The 17511-nt window shown below is 39.1% G+C and overlaps 1 protein-coding gene across 1 annotated transcript in view; it reads right to left on the bottom strand.

Annotated features, from left to right (window-relative positions):
- FN1 (fibronectin 1) overlaps positions 1-17511 on the bottom strand; it is a 92156-nt gene that overhangs the window by 7701 nt on the left and 66944 nt on the right. Inside the window, 15 exon segments of the mRNA XM_027775298.1 lie at positions 1-13; positions 16-65; positions 2918-3056; positions 4211-4677; positions 5593-5682; positions 7387-7566; positions 7803-7892; positions 8627-8803; positions 10047-10134; positions 11229-11416; positions 12818-13087; positions 13993-14106; positions 14757-14912; positions 15441-15605; positions 16827-16943. The exon segment at positions 1-13 is cut by the window's left edge and continues 126 nt beyond it. Coding sequence (XP_027631099.1) covers positions 1-13; positions 16-65; positions 2918-3056; positions 4211-4677; positions 5593-5682; positions 7387-7566; positions 7803-7892; positions 8627-8803; positions 10047-10134; positions 11229-11416; positions 12818-13087; positions 13993-14106; positions 14757-14912; positions 15441-15605; positions 16827-16943 — 2304 coding nt within the window.

Raw genomic sequence — 17511 nt, 5'->3', positions numbered from 1 at the left:
AGAATGGGAAACAGGGTAGGGATCAAAACACGAGTCATCTGTAGGTTGGTTCAACCCTTCATTCACTGTTAAGAAAAGGAGGAAAAAGGGGAAAGAAAACATATTATTGGTGATTTGAACCATTAGAAGAAAACTGAATTATTCTATACAATGACTTACTCTAAAACACAAATTCCAGAAGGATTCATCTATTCTATCAATGCATCAGCTGCTCTAATAAATAATGCTTAGAATGTAGTCATGGACATGTGCCATGGGCATTTTTTAAAAAGTCCACTTTTCATGTTTGCTTTCATTTCGAACAAATGACTGTTTCTGGTAAATCTATTTATAGAGCATGGAAGACATCTTGAGGCCATTAAAGCTAGTTAAGAACTTGGGTGGGACGTGAACACCAATGACACTTCTTCATCAGTATGACCTGGAGCAAGTTATTTAACAACTCTGCCTCACTTCCCTCACCTGTAATATGAGGATAATAACAGAAAATATTTTACCTTCTGGAGATCTTGTGAAGGTTACGTGAGATCACAAATTCAAAGCACTGGCCCTTGGCCAATACTTAGAAGTGCTCACTAAATACAGAACAAGTATTGGAGGCTATCCTTTGCTGATATTGCAGTCTTAGTACTTTCATGTACCATTATAATGTGATCTTTGATTCTATATTGCTTTTTTTTTTTTTTGCATAATGCTACAGAAATCCTAGACTTTGCACATTATCATAATGGTAAATCTGCTTTTCTTTATGTGTAAAAGCAACCGTTTAGAATAAGAGGCTGCAATAGGATAGAAGAACTTAGAATTGATGACTTAGGAATTGTAAAGTCTCTTCATGCTACCTAAGATCTTACCTCTCTGTATTTTGAAAAAACTTTTTAAAAATACTGTACTAAGTATGCCTCAAGTTACTCTCTAAAAATTAAATAAACTAACAGAATGTGAATTTAAGTCCCACAGTGTATCTTTACAGTGCAAAAAAGCAAACCCTCAAATGCAATACGATATGTAAAGTGCCTAATATTTTAAAGAGTATTGCCCTGGAAGAAAACAGAGTTTTAGAGAAGTAGGAAGTCTAAAATATCACAAAGCCAGGAGAACCTGCCGAATACTGCTGCTGGGAGTAAAAATTTGGAAAGAAAAATGGGAGAAACTGCAACTGCTACTACAGGTTTCATTTCTCTAAAAAGTCAAGAGTTAAAATTACAGCCTAAGTGAAGCTTATAGAGATGGAATCTTGTTTAAAAAAATCATATGGAAAAGCACAAAGACATTTGTGCTTTCAAAAATTCCTTTCATGTGGCATTCTGCTGGTAAACCCATGAAAGGCAAAAGATAAGCTTTAAGGTGGATATATAATACAACAACACGAATAATCCTCACTACTACCACCACCAGCAGAATATTCAACTGCTTAATTCACAGGAATTTATACACGTAAAATAGCAGTCTTCTACTGGATGAAAAAAGAGGTTAAATTTAGTCCTGGCCCTAGGACTAAGGCCTGTCACTTGGCAGAGAGAATTTAACACTCCCTGATGATGTGAAATAAAAAATAATCCAATTGAAAGACTGAGGTTTTGATTATTCCCTGTCTCGGGTTCCTTGGTGAATCTTTAGCTTTTGCAAGTTGAAAAGCCAGTTGGCACACTACTGAGCTCAGGACAGGAGACTTTCCAGGTGCTAAGAAGAATCAACAATCGTTTAGTATTTATTGAGGATTTGGACCTATGTAATCAGAAAAAAAGAAAAAATTGAAATAATTTTGGAATAAAAGAGCTCCTTAGCCAGAAATGCACTATGTTATATCAGGAACAAAAATTGGCTGTCTGTAATGTCTACAGAGGGGCATCACCTTTATAGGTGATCATTTTGGTGCTTAAGAATCACCCAAGAAGTCAGCAGTGCAATGAGATACAGGAGGCCTAGGAAATAGATCAGGAGGCCTGTGTCCCACAGCAACTCAAGTCTAGCAAGAACTCAGAGTGTCGGACTAAGTAGTATGTGAACTCCCTTCTAGGTCTGCTGTCATATCGCTGCTTGACAGTCTGTCAATTATGCAAGCATTTTACCAGGACACTGGGGAAAGTAATTGAATGTAAAGTTCCTCATTAACTTTATGGCAACGTATAGCATTGTTTCCCAAAGGTTAAGACATCAGCAACAGGGGAGCAGTCAACAGAAAAAGGCATCTTTGGTGTAGTCCAGACAGGAGCATGTGCCTGCAGAACATGACACACACGTTCACATACCAGAGTTGCCCACAGTAACAACCTCCTCTCGAACCTTGTGCCTCGTCTGGTCTTTCAGTGCCTCCACTATGATGTTGTAGGTGGCCCCTCTGTTAAGGCCTGTCAGAGTGGCACTGGTAGAAGTTCCAGGAACACGGAACTGCAATTATTGGCACATGTAAAGTGGGGGAGAAAGCATAATGGTGAGTAATAAATGCAGGTTCCCCCATCTCTTTTAATAACCCTCACTGTTTCAACAAGGCGACAACAAAGAGACTGGGAATAGGAGTCCTGGCCAGTCAAGGAGAGAAATAAAACAGAAGTAAGTGGTCATCATTTCTACTGAGTTTTCCTGCCCCAAATAGCTAACTATGTGCTCCATAGTTTCCAGGAGCATGGGACCATACTAGACAGCCTCTCCCTTGTCTCGCTGCAGTCACAGGTCCATACAAGCCCACTGCAAACTGTGTCCCTTCACATAAAACGTGGACACTGTACTAGACTGGAGATAGAATTGTGCTATGCAAAGTGTCATCTAACACCAATGTGGAGTCCTTAAAACATTTTGGGAAACCCTCACACTTGTGTTTCTAACTTCCTCAGGAGCAGTCAACAGAAAAAGGCATCTTTGGTGTAGTCCAGACAGGAGCATGTGCCTGCAGAACATGACACACACGTTCACATACCAGAGTTGCCCACAGTAACAACCTCCTCTCGAACCTTGTGCCTCGTCTGGTCTTTCAGTGCCTCCACTATGATGTTGTAGGTGGCCCCTCTGTTAAGGCCTGTCAGAGTGGCACTGGTAGAAGTTCCAGGAACACGGAACTGCAATTATTGGCACATGTAAAGTGGGGGAGAAAGCATAATGGTGAGTAATAAATGCAGGTTCCCCCATCTCTTTTAATAACCCTCACTGTTTCAACAAGGCGACAACAAAGAGACTGGGAATAGGAGTCCTGGCCAGTCAAGGAGAGAAATAAAACAGAAGTAAGTGGTCATCATTTCTACTGAGTTTTCCTGCCCCAAATAGCTAACTATGTGCTCCATAGTTTCCAGGAGCATGGGACCATACTAGACAGCCTCTCCCTTGTCTCGCTGCAGTCACAGGTCCATACAAGCCCACTGCAAACTGTGTCCCTTCACATAAAACGTGGACACTGTACTAGACTGGAGATAGAATTGTGCTATGCAAAGTGTCATCTAACCCCAACGTGGAGTCCTTAAAACACTTTGGGAAACCCTCACACTTGTGTTTCTAAGCTCCTAAATTTCCCACAGTCCAAGTCACTCTTTAAGATTCTGCCACATTCTAAAACTAGGAACACAATAAAAATTGATGCTTTGCAAGACAAATTTGTGAATGGAAGTTTTGGCTAGGGTATTAGTCAATTTTAATAGCTGCCATGAAAGGCTTCATCTAAGTTCTTAGGCTTCTTCAAGGACAAATAATAATGATGGTATCTTATACTTCTTCACAGAAAAGTAAATTCAGTAGATTATCTTTCTTTGTCCCTAGAGTCATGCCTTTGTCTGTCTCAAGAAGCCTCAATTGTGACAGAAAAATAGAAATGATTTAATTCTCTCTACTAATTCAAAAGCTAATGACAGGGCCAGCAGGTGGTAGGGTGGTTAAGGTGCTGGACACTCCCACATGGCCAATCATGGTTTGAGTCTCAGATATGGTTGCTTGCTTTCTCACTTTCCCTCTGTCTCTCTCTCTGATCAAATTAAAATAAATGAATAAATGATGAAAGAAAGAAAAGACAGCTAATGACATTTTTTCATACATCCTTAAACGTGGAGCCATATTCAGATGAAAACAAAAACAAAAACAAAGAAACAGGGATTAAATGTACTATGTTTCTGCGAGGTCCTAAAAGTGTTAACTACTTTACATTAAACTTCTGGTCACTTCAGTTAGCCAGCTTAACTGCATTCTGGGATGTCCCAGTCCAGATGTACAGAGAAAAATTAAATACCTGTAAAGGTTCTTCATCAGTCCCAACAGGATGACATGAAATGATGTACTCAGAACTTTCCTGGAATGGGGTCCAAGAGATGGTTGTCTGAGAGAGAGCTTCTTGTCCTGTAGAGGCATTTGGATTGAGTCCCATAACGTGAGGGTAGAGGTGATGGTCAACGTCTCCTCTGGGGACATGACCAATGTGGATCTCCTCATCTACATTCGGTGGGTATGGTCTCGGCCTATGCCTGATGGGGGTGGCCGTTGTGGGCGGTGTGGTTCGCCTAAAACCATGCTCCTCAAAGATCATTTGTTGCCCAACACTGGGCTGCTGACCGGAAGTGCCAGGAAGCTGAATACCATTTCCAGTGTCATACTCGGGGTTGGTGATGAAAGGGGTCTTTTGAACTGTGGAGGGAACATCCAAGATCTCTGGTCCATGAAGATTGGGGTGTGGAAGGGTTACCAGTTGGGGTAGCTCATCTAGCCAAAAGAGGTTAGAGCCAAAAAAGCAAAGCGAATTAAGCTCAGGTAAGTAGCAGCAATAATCAATATCAATTCAGGCAACAATGACTGTTTATCAATCCGATCAAAGCCCTTGGAAAAGCGGCAGTTCTTAGATCACAAAACACTTTTTCCAGAAAGAAACCTTTATAATTTTTCTCAAAGGTTTCTTCATAGTTTAGAACGAAAAAAGTGTTAGTATGAATATATCATACAAATAACGCTTTGAACCACTGCGCCCCACAGAAGCTGCCTCTGCTCAAATGAAGCCTAATAGAACCAACATGTACAGACTTTTCTTTTTCTTCAACTCGAGAAGCAAGTTGTAGGAACCAGAATCCAGAACAATCATATCAGTGTCCAAACTATGAGAATTGTTAAGACTTAACTCACAAGGTTTTCATGGTTTGAAGCAGTTAAAAAACAAATTTTTAAAGATACATATTTATTTTAAAACTCTCCTATCACCATGAGTATAGCACTTTCACATTAAACTAGAACTCCAAGAAAAAGTAACATATTGTTTAGTTCCATGTTTCAGAAATCAAATAATAAAGACAAATGAGATGCGTTTTGCTCCTTCCATCTTAAGAAAACATTTTAGAATCAACAAAAGCTCTAGAAGAATAACAATGATAGCAACTTGGTTTTATATTTTAATATCTGGATTGAACTTTTTAAAGGTAAATAATAAGGCTTTATATTGACTGGCTGTAAGAAAAAAATAAAGCTGAATGCGGCAGAGCATATTAGATTATTTTTCTGTTAGAAAAAATTAAAAATTTCCATGAGAAATACATCTAAATAAGGTGAATCTTTTCACATTGTAAAATCGACCATTTGTTATCACTATTGTCTTAACCATCTCCTTGTTACCCAGAAGCCGCTGTTTACCTGTCTTTTTCCGCCCGATCAGAGGCTCGCTCTTCTGGTTGTTCTTCAGGGCAATGACGTAGATGGTGTACTCGGTTCCTGGTTCTAGGCCTGACAGAAGAACAGAATCATCACATTGCACCATGGACTTAGCTAGTCAAGTGGAAGTTCATTTTCCTAGCAGATCGTATTGGGGATAAAGACTCCACCTCTAGGGGACCAGCAGGTGGCGTGGTGGTTAAGGCGCTGAACACTCCCGCATGGCTGACCACAGTTCAAGTACAGACCTAGTGGCTTACTTTCTCACTTTCCCACTGTCTCTCTCTCCCTGGTTTCTCTTTGATCAAGTTAAAATAAATGAATGCATAATTAAAAATAAATAAAAAATAATTCTTAAAAAAAAAAAAGACTCCATCCTAGCTGGCTGTTGGCCTCTTGAGAGATAAAAATCAACTTTATTTTTCCCTAAAACCCAAATATTCTACAGAAGCCCAGTTAGCAAGTTAATTACCTTACTAGCAAATCTGACAGTGAATAAGCACTTCTATGCTAACTGTTCTGGGCTGTTCTATTTTTTTAAAAAAAGAATTATTTGGGGCTGGCAGGTGGCATGGTGGTTAAGGGCGCTGGATTCCCACATGGCTGAACAAGGTTTGAGTCCTGGACCTGGTGGCTTGCTTTCTCACTTCCCCTCTCTGTCTCTCACTCTGTCCCTCTCTGGTCAAATTAAAAGTAAATAAAGTTAAATAAAAATTTAAAAAACAAATTATTTTATTTAACTTTATTTATTTATTTAAATTTGACCAGAGAGAGAGAGAGAATGAGAAAGCAAGCAGCCAGGTCTGGGACTTGAACCATGGTCAGCTATGTGGGAGTCCACTGTTCTTATCCACCATGCAACCTGCTGGCCCCTTGGGATATTCTTTTAACATGTCTTATTTTCCTTTTGGAATTCAAGAAAATTTGTCAGCATTATATACCACTAGTGGAATATGATTTGGAAGAGGTCATTACAGATTACATAGATTAATCTACTTTGGTCTGATAACTAGGCAGCCCTCAGTGACAGTTGAATGAAAACTTACACTAAAGGTAAGTGCTATGCAGGCGAGAGTGACTGATCTTTGTGGCAGTCCCTGTAGGATGTATCCAGTTCAATTCCTCCCATTTCTGATTTTAATTTCCTGTCTCCCAAATTTCTTTAAAATGCACTGTCTCCTTCTGATATGTACATACTTGATAGGGAGATTTAAAATCCAGATGATACCCTATATTCAATATTTAATCCTTTTGACAAAAATAATACAATAAAAGAGCCCTATCTTTCCTACAGAGATGGGCAACTCCTGTTTCCCATTCTAGGTGTTCTCTCCAATATGGGTGGTTGGGACCTCTTTGTCTCAAGGTATATTTTCTGAAACTGGATGCTGAGAACAAGGCAGGTGGTACTCTAAAAAGTTCCATGAGATCACCCGATCTATAGGGAACCAAGTGTGATGACATAACCTTAATGAACTAATTTACTTGGAAATTTCTCTTTTGTGGGACTGAACTGACATAACAGGGCAGAAAAACAAAAACAAAAACAAAAAGCCCTAGTTATGCCATTCTGATTCTATTAAGATTGCATTTTCATGAGCTCATAAAGTGTACGGAGATGGTTTGGGTGAATTCTATAGCTTCTACATAGGAAGTGCCTTTTGAAATTATCCACAGCACAAGTTCTCCTTCTCATGGAATAGTACCAAAGACAGCTGGAGTTTGTTCAAGACTTTAGGAGTAAGAAAGAAAACGACAACATGGAAGCAGCAATACCAGTAATAGTAGCCTCCGTGATTCCAGGGCGAGGTCGAGGGACCACTTCTCTGGAGGGGGATCCAGGTTTCTCATACTTGATGATGTAGCCTGTAATCTTGGCACGGGGTGGCTGCCATGATACCAACAGGGAGTTGGGTGTGGTGGCCAGAAAACGCAAGTTGGATGGAGCATCAATGGCTAAAAGAAAACAAAATTAGGTCTAAGGAAACAAAAAAACCAAAAACTATGCTCTCACACCTTTCCTCTAGCCTTCCTGAAGAGGATTAAGAGAATCTGAGACGTCTATCCATCATAAACAGGATTCACTGGAATCTAGATCACAAAAGCATCAGCTTCACATTGTTTGATGAGTTCATGAGACTGATCACACTTAAATAAGTCCGAGGCATTTCCTCAGGAGCAAGAGTAGTTACCGGTGGAGGCATCGATGATCACAGGGGAACTCCGGGCGTTGTCGTTTAAGGTGTAGAGATAAATCTTGTAGTCGGTGCCTGGTTGTAAACCTGGAATTTCAGGAGAGATGGTTTCAATTTGTTTTTGCTTTACTAGGAGAATGATCAAAGTCACCTGCAATTTCCTTGGTCCCACTACTATCCTGTTTTAGGTAGATCACAGAAAGGGTCCACATTGGAACAGTGAAGTAGAGCATGATAAGGATTTCAAGTGCTAATGAGAAACATATCTCAAAAGCAAATCACTGATGCAGACTAGAGTGTTGTCAAAAGGAAATTTTGAAATGCAAAAATGCTGAGTTAGAAGAAGTGGCCCTCTTACAAAAGCAGGGGCAGCCCCCTACTGAGAGGGTTTGTTTTTTTTTTTCCCCTTTAGGGAAATTAGTCACTGGTTGGAATCCAGAATCAAAATTTTAAATTTTAAAAAGACTTAAAATTGATCCAGATATTGAATACTCTCCGATTATAACTTTGACCTTTACTAAGTAACAGTATTTGCTTTAATAAATTTAATTATTTTTTAAAAATTGAACTTTGTTAACCAAGATCTATACCAGGCTATTTCATTTCTCTTCATTATAAGCTTATATTACATCTTTTTGAATAAGAAGGACAAAGTGATGAAAGATCAAATTTGATGGATGATACTTAAGTCACTTCTGCCATTTGGACAAAATCAGGCACTCAAAAGGCAAAACTATTTCTAATCATGGTATGAAAATAACTTCTTCAAAAGTATGTTTTATAATGCCTGGGCTGTAAAAAAACTGAAAATAAATGCTGACCTGTGATGGTGTAGCTCCTGACATCTGGCTTGATGGTTCTCTGAATTGGAGTCTGGCCGTTGGCTGGGACAGCATCGACTTGAAAGCCAGTGATTGTCTCAGTCTTGGTTCGCCAGCTGATGGTGATGGTGGTCTCAGTAGCATCTGTCACACGGGCCCTTCTTGGAGGACTGACATCTGCGTGGGATCAGAGCTAGAGGTCAGTGCCTGCTTGGCTCATATATGTAAAGTTTTAGTATTTTTCAATGTTTCCTTAGGGGCTGGCAAGTGCCATGGTGATTAAGGGCACTGGATTCCCACATGGGTGACTGCAGTTCAAGTCCTGGACCTGGTGGCTTGCTCTCTTTCTCTCTCTTCTTTCTGTCTCTGGTCAAAATTCAAAAATAATGATAATAAATAAATAAATTTTTTTTGGGGGGGAGAGGTTTTTGCTATATGGCATGTACGCTCGCCAGAAAGACAGAGAGAGAAAGAGAGACAGAAAGTGAGAAGTCACCCCTGGGGGTGACTGGCCATGCCGCAATCCCTTCTCCTCTATTCTCCTCTCAGGATCTTGGGCACGTATGCACATGCACCAGGTGTGAGTTTAAGCCACTGGGTCCGAGACTCAAACCGCGGTTGGCTACATGGGAGTTCAGCAACATAGCCATTATGCTAACTGCTGGTCCCAATAATTAAAAAAAAAAAAATTTCCTTATAGGGCATGGAGGTAGAGGTGGCTAGACCCACATAACTGCTGGTCCCAACAATTAAAAAAAAAAAAAAATTCCTTATAGTGAATGGAGGTAGAGGTGGCTGGACCCACATGACCAACAGTGCAGTTTAAGTCCCAGATCCAATCGGTGGCTAGAAAAGCATACAGAGCATGTGTGCATGTACGCCCAAAATTCCGAGAGGAGTGGAAAATGGAGAAGGAATTGTGGTATGGCCAGCCTCTCTGGGGGGTGGGGCAATTTCTCACTTTTCCTCTTTCTCTCTCTGTCTTTCTCTGGTGAGAGCACATACCTTATAGCAAAAAAAAAAAAAAAAGTAATTAAAAAAATTTTCTTTTTAGCTTATTTAGAATACACCTAATATATCCATTTTGGAACTTAATGCACTGTTAAGATACAGCAGAAGCCAGTGTGTCCTCCGCAGATGTAGCTCTATAAGAACAAATGTTAACAAGTAGAACATGAAGTAGATGTCGCCCTGATCATTTATACCAGCATTGGAACCTTATGAAGTCGTTCCACTATATACCAGTAAGCCACTTTCTGGAGGAGCACAGAAGGTGATCATTCTACATTCAAAAGGTAGGTCATCAGCTCAATTTCCAAATCGGGTCTCATCCCACAGTCACCTTTGTGATCTAAAAGACATTTCCATTCTTTAATTTTGGATAATACAGGTTTGTTGACACTAAAACATTACTACTTACTCTCCAGAGTGGTGGCAACTCCCTGGGCTGGTCTGCTTGTCAAAGTGTCCTTGAGAGCATAGATACTCACTTCATATTTGGTGGCCACCTAGAAATAAAGTCATGATAAACTCTAAGTGTCATTATCTGAAGCCCAGGGCATTTCACTACAGCATTAACACGTGGTTATAAAAGAAAAAATAAACTAGCAAAACCCAAAACACTGTAAATTCCTAGATTAATTTCATTCTTACACTGTAGGTGACTAAAAACATTAAATCCAATGAATTTTAACATGCTCTTAAGGATTAAGTCCAAGTAAGCAATATTTTACATATTTATAGGAAGTGAATAAAAAAATATTTGCCCACTTTTCTTTTTTATGATCTGACAGTACAAATAATGAATACTTTTGAACATAGGTCATCAAAAAGAATGTTCGATTCTGTCCCTGAACCCTCTTTCTATACTATTATCTGCTGTTGGCCTTATATTAGGATATATTAGGTTGTCGGAAAAGCTATGACATATTTTTCAATGTTCTTCTATGCAAAAAATGTGTCATGGCTTTTCTGACAATCAAATACATCAACCGAATAGATTCTATTGGATTGATTTGAACTGGATAATATTTCTTGCCAAACTAACAGAACTCAGAACTCAGGCTATGGGTATAAGTTGTCCCCCCAGGTACCTCCCCACCTACCACATAATAAGCAGAATATATCTAGAAAAGCTGCCCCCAATCCAAAATTATTTATGAAATTTTGTCCCAATAGTCACCTGGAAGAGCTTAGGTCAACATAAGGGAATTCTATTGATATATAAAAGCACAATAAAATTATCTGATGGCAGAGGAAAAGAACACAAGTAGATTTATTTTGACGTGGTATTTATACCACTTTATAAAGTGTTATAAAGAATTAAGAGATGTTATAATTAAGAGTGTTATAAAGAATTAAGATGACTAAGTTCTTTATTCTAAGGCTGGCAGACGGCATGGTGGTTAAGGGTGCTGGACTTCTACATGGCTAATTGCAGTTCGAGTGCTGGACCTGGCGGCTTATTTTCTCACTTTTCCTCTCTCTCTCTCTCACTCTGTCCCTCTCTGGTCAAGTTTAAATCGATCAATCAATAAAGTTAAATAAAATAATTCTTTTTAAAAAAAACCTTCATTTCAATGAAAAACGGGTCATTTCTTACCATGAGTCCAGATACAACCACAGACGAACTGTCGGGAGCCAGGTTAATTTCTTTCATTGGTCCAGTCTTCTCCTTGGGGGTCACTCGCACCCGATATCCAGTGAGCTGAACACTGGGTGGTGTCCACTGAGCGGTCAGGCTTGTAGGTGTAACCTGAGTGAACTTCAGGTTGGTTGGTGCAGGAATAGCTGTCGGGATGGTCATTGGTTAGAAGTTATCTTGCAGGAAATGGGTAAAAGGGGGCGGGGGGGGATGTGTACTCCAAGAGATAGAATGGATTGCTCTTGTTTCGATAGGTGGGTTCCCTGGTCAAGCAAAGATTTAGTATAAGAAAGTATAAGAAAGGATACAAAATGAAGAAAATGTCTATAGAAAAATGTTTGATTTCAAGTCTCAGAATCCCTAGAAACACTTGGGTAAATGCCAGATTGCTAAGAGACTTTGGGTTTTAGAGGTTGCTTTTTGTTTTTCCTTACAAAACAAACAAACAGGGGCTGACAGGTGGCATGGTGGTTAAGGTTGCTGGACTCCCACATGGCCAACCGTGGTTTGAGTACCCGATCTGGTGACTTGTTTTTTACTTTCCCTCTCTGTCTCTCTCTGGTCATATTAAAATAAATACATACATACATTAAATAAATAATGTTCAATAAAAATAATTCTTTAAATAAATTAAAACAAAAAATAAACTAAACCAACAAAAAAAGCTGAATTGGCTTATTGGCCCTGAGGATTGATTTTCCACTTGTATGAAAAGATGAGCAATAGCCCTTATTCTCTATAAATTATCTTTGTACAGAAAAAACATTTCACAGAGTATTCCATCCAAAAAAGATAGAATTATGTTTTTATTGTCTCTTTATTTGGACCCTACGGCAGATATTGCTGCTAAATTCGAAATATTCTCTGTGGTGCGGCATAGAGGAAAATTGGCTCTCAATAGAAGCAGAAAAGAGAAGCAAAGAGCAATAACACAGATTGTCACCTCTAGGGTTTATGCTGTCACAAGGACACATCTTTAGCATTCCACTCTGCTTCAGAAATAAAGCACAAGAGGATCAAGTATTGTGGAAAGCATTTGCCCTTATGACTGCTCCTACATGTCTGAGTATCAATCCTTAAAGCAAATTATACACCAACACATGGTATCTAACCAAGGAAAAAAGGCCTGACCCATGTGTTCTCAGAATCATGCTGCTATGAAGTGCCCCAGTTTGGGTTCTTTTTTAGAGTAAGCTCAAGGATTGATGCCAAACTTCTTTTCTTTATGCAGTCAGAGAAACCACAGTGAGTCACAGCTTAGGAAATAATCTGCAATTTTAGCACCATCTTCATATGGTTCATTTTATAACTTGCTGATAAGCCAAGATACCCTCAAATTTCCTTTTGTCAAATGTGTTTACCTAAGTATCACCTGAAGTTTATTGGTATTACCATTCTTCTTCAAAGAGGGTCTTTCCTAACAGAGTTTTGTGTTTTTGTTTTTACCCCCTTACACAGGAATCAATACCTCGGTAAAGTGTAATTCATTCAGCAGGGCATAAAGCCGCTGCCCCCACAGCACCTGAGTGGTGCAATTAACGATATACCTGTGGACTGGGTTCCAATCAGGGGCTGGCTCTCCATATCATCGTGCAAGGCAACCACACTGACTGTGTACTCAGAACCCGGCCTGAGGCCTTGCAGCTCTGCAGTGTCTTCTTCACCATCAGGTGCAGGGAATAGCTCATGGATTCCATCCTCAGGGCTCGAGTAGGTCACCCTGTACCTGGAAACTTGCCCCTGTGGGCTTTCCCAAGCAATTTTGATGGAATCGACATCCACATCAGTGAATGCCAGTCCTTTGGGGCGATCAATGTCTGTTAGGCAAATTAATGGTAAGAGGTTATGTGAAAAGCAAGTTGTGAAATAAGCATTTTTATTACATGCAAAGCAGTTTTGCAGATATCATTTTCTCTGATGAATTAAACTCCAATTAACCCACTATATTAAATGGAAAATTACTTGAGGCTTGCTTAAATATTTTTGGTTGAAAAAATATTTAATGTCACATCACTTATTCAAACGAAGGGTACCTGAGATGTAAAGACACCCTACAAAATGTCCCACAATGGGAATTTATTTATATTAATTTAATTCTCCCAAGATTGATTTTTGCAATGTGATGTTAGTCTCATAGACCTGAATTTTCTATACTTTGGAAGTGGTAAAGTTGATTTCAAATGCTAGATTCCAAATATTACAATCTTTTTAAACTTTTTTCCACTACATTATTTATATGAAACGCTGGTCCAGCCACAGTCTTCTAAATGCTCCAAGCATAATACCTTCATAAGGCCCACTCAATCAACTTGACCATCCAGTTGTAGAAAAAAAAGGTCCGAGCAAAATATTTTGTAGGTTTGCTATAGGCAAATAAGATTTTGCTGAGGCCATTTGAGCAAAAGAAATTTAAAGCACAGCAACTAATTATATTTTCATACCTTCTGCTATAGGCAAATAAGATTTTGCTGAGGCCATTTGAGCAAAAGAAATTTAAAGCACAGCAACTAATTATGATATTTCCATACCTTCTTTTCCCATAAGATCATAGCTTAGCACTGAGAAGGAAAATGTTTGTAAAGGACTCAGCTCAAAATATAAAGTGACCAACTAATTTGAGTTGAGTTTCCTATAAGTAAAATTGCAAAGGACACACAGAGGGCACATGGATACCCAAGAACAAAATCAGACCTTGGAATGGAAATAAGCATTGGTTACGTACTGGTTACTGCGGTCTGAACCAGAGGCTGACTCTCTCCATTTCGATTCTGGGCATAGACACTAACCACGTACTCCACTGTGGGCTGTAAGCCTTCAATGGTCATTTCTGTTTCATCTGCAAAGACAGTGGAAAGTAAATTCAACACCCATGTAACCCACTATTTAGTCATCCAAGTGCCATCTCAAGTTTGATAGAAAGGTTCATGGTGACCTAGAATTCTCATTTTTTAGAATTATTATGAAAGTATAGGAGTTGAACATCAATTTTGTCTTCCACAAACCTGTTCATTGCTACTATAAATTACCATAGTGGAATAAAATCACAATCAAAGATAAGCCCTAAAACACAGTATCTAACAAGGAAAGATGCTGCTCCTGAACAAAGTGAAAATTAACTTTGAGAAATTGCTTTAAGATCTTCATTTCACAAGTATTTTGTATAAGATCAAAGACAACAGAGCTCAAAGGATCTAAAAAAAGCCAATCAAGCCATCCTTCTCTTCTTTGGGTATAAGATGCACAGAAATACAAAGGTGGAGCTAATCATTTCATGTATCTGTATCACCAAACAGAACCATGTGTGTAAAAACAGAAATGAACTTATCCTAAAACTCTCATTGTAAAGTGAGTTGGTAACAATCTTATGTCTTGAACTCATGAATGGAAAAAACTATCACTATGGCAAAGAGGTCATTTCCAAAGAAACACTGTGTGGTCACATTTCGTTTGTCATGCTGTACATGAGATGCTGGCCACTCTTCTTACCTGGACCTGCAGTTTTAGTTTTTGTTGGTCCTGGGCCATTTTTGGGTGTGGTGGTCACTCTGTAACCAGTAACAGGGGAACTTGAAGGCAGCCACCTGACACTAATGCTGTTGTCCTGAACATCAGTCACTTGCATCTGGGATGGCTTGTCAATTTCTACAAGAAGAACAAGGAGAAACCAGTGAAGCCCCAGTCCTTGGAGATGAGCCTGGACAGTCCTGACTTTGCTTCTGGTACTGACTGACACATACTCAAATGGTATCTTATTCCTGTTTATCTCTCCCAGGTATCCCTTTTGCAGAAATACAGAGATAGTTTTGTGGCAAGGGTGGGCGAGCGGACATGGAGTATGCATCTAGATACTATTACTTGTTTTCAAGATGACTGTTTCATTCACAAAAAAAGGGGGTACATTTCAAGTAGGTGCTTTTCTTCTTATCATTCAGTTTTTCTCTTAATGAATATTTATAGAATATAAATATTCTATTACAGGCACATGGAATACATCAATTAACAAAACAGATAAATAGCTCTATCCTTGGGGTGCTTCCTTACATATCTGGCTTGCAGGTTGTTGTTTTATTACAAAGGAAAATCAATTTCACAAAGAGGAGAACAGCATGAGAGAACACTGGGAAAAACATCTGAATCAATAAGCCTGGGTCACGCCACAGGAATGTGTACCTGTTCGGTAATCAATGGAAACTGGCTTGCTACTTGCCGGGCTGTCCCCACGGCCAGTGACGGCATAGACGGTGATGGTATAATCTACTCCAGGTTTAAGGCCAGTGATGGTAGCTGTGGACTTGCTCCCAGGCACAGTGAAGTCTTGGACAGGGCTACTTCCTCCTGTATGAAAAGTGATCATTTCAGAGTGTGAGGGACCTTGATAGGGTTACTTGGGTGTTACCGATGAACTGACTTACCATATTGAAAGCAGCATCTACATACATCTTATTGCTTATTCCTTTGTAAAGAGTGCTATTAATAGGGCCTGAATAAAAAATATTTATGCATGTAGTAAATCTTGATAAGTATATAAAAATTGGAAGAATATTGACATTAGTGTTATTTTAAGGTTTGAGCTTTAATGTCACTGAGCTGGATATTGATCAATGTTAAATGGGGGGACAAGTTAAGTCATCAATCTAAGATTGCATGCATTGTCTCATTTGTCAAATTTTAATGGTAGGGGGTCAACCAGCAACATGGTGGTTAAGGCAGCTGGACCTCACAAGGCAGACTGAACAGTTCATAGTCCTGGACCTAACCGGTGGCTTTAAATACACACTGGGCACATGTATGTGTGTGCCCAAAATCTCAAAAGGAGAATGGAGAAGGGATTGTGATGTGGTTATCCCTCCTGGGCTGTGCTTTCTTTGCCTCTCTTTGCGTTTCTCTCTGGTGTGAGGATATACATTCCCTATAGGAAAAACTAAAACAAAAAACAAAAAAATACAATTTAATGGGACCAGCTTGAGCATTAGCCTCGTGGTTAAGGAAGCTAGATCCCACAGAGCCAGCTGTAGCTGGAATCCCCACCTCAGTGGCTTAAAATAACACGCAGACTTGTGTGAGTGAAATTCTGACAGGATGGAGGAATGGAGAAGGAATTGTGGCATGATCCTGTCCCTATCAAGGGTACATTCTCCCTGCCTGTTGTTCTCTCTCCCTCTGTCTCTGTTTTTCTGTGGCAAGTATGCAGCTAAAAATAAAAAAAAGTTTAATGGTATGTATTTACATTACATAAAATTTGAAAATTGTCTTTTTGCTTTGAGAAGCAAAAAGAAAAATAAAAACACTTATTTCACCCCGAATAATTCACTTGTAAGTTTACAATCCTTTTTCCTCCTACTCTTCTGTTTTCCCCTAGTTATATTATATATACAACTTTTCATTATGATTTTATAACTAATTATACCTCTCTTCCAGGTATACCTGCAAAATTCAATGCACCATTGAATAAACTTGTCACCGTTTCTTTAATTATGTGTCCATTGCTGAACTTTCAGGCAACCTACAATAGAACCTGACTTGGTCAGAGTGGGAAACTGCATTTTACTGACTCACCTGTTTCTCCATAGGTGATCCTGTAATATCTCACTGTGACAGCAGGAGCATCCCAGCTGATCAATACACTGGTGGGGGTGGATGCAATCACTTCCAGGTCCCTTGGAACATCAGACACTGAAAAAGACACAGGAAAGTGTTCACATCCATAACTTTCAAACAATGTCTAGATTCACCCTTTGTTCCCCTTTCATTCTATTCTGCTCTTTGTTTTTTATTTAGTTTTTAAATTTTTTTTGTTTTATACATTCAATCACTGTACATCACCACAGCTTGTAAAATGAGTTTTCCCATGATGAATACTTTGCGCACCAGTCCAATAAAAGAAATGATCAGATGCGTTATCAATAGACAACCCTCCACTTCTGTGTCCCTTAAATGTCTTGCCTATTTTTCTCCTTGATTTTCTTCCTCTCCCCTCTCTGCTCTGTTTAAAATTGTTCTTTAAAAATTCCTTCACACAATAGGTAATTCAAAATTAGTAGCCTTAAAAATTATGAACAATTCAAATTAAGGAGCCTATTAAAACTGTGATAAAAAAATTATTTCAGTTTAATTGAAGAATTATTTTCCCCACCATCTTTTGGAAAAATTTCAAGACTATAGAAAAGTTATAAAAATAATAGCATGAACACGTTTATTATCATCCCCTTAGTTATTTGCTAATTGGTAGCATTTGCCTCAT

Source organism: Tupaia chinensis, unplaced genomic scaffold (assembly GCF_000334495.1).
Source record: "Tupaia chinensis unplaced genomic scaffold, TupChi_1.0 Scaffold000542_1, whole genome shotgun sequence".
In the NCBI taxonomy this organism is placed as follows: Eukaryota; Metazoa; Chordata; class Mammalia; order Scandentia; family Tupaiidae; genus Tupaia; species Tupaia belangeri.
This window is presented reverse-complemented; position numbering and strand designations above follow the sequence as displayed.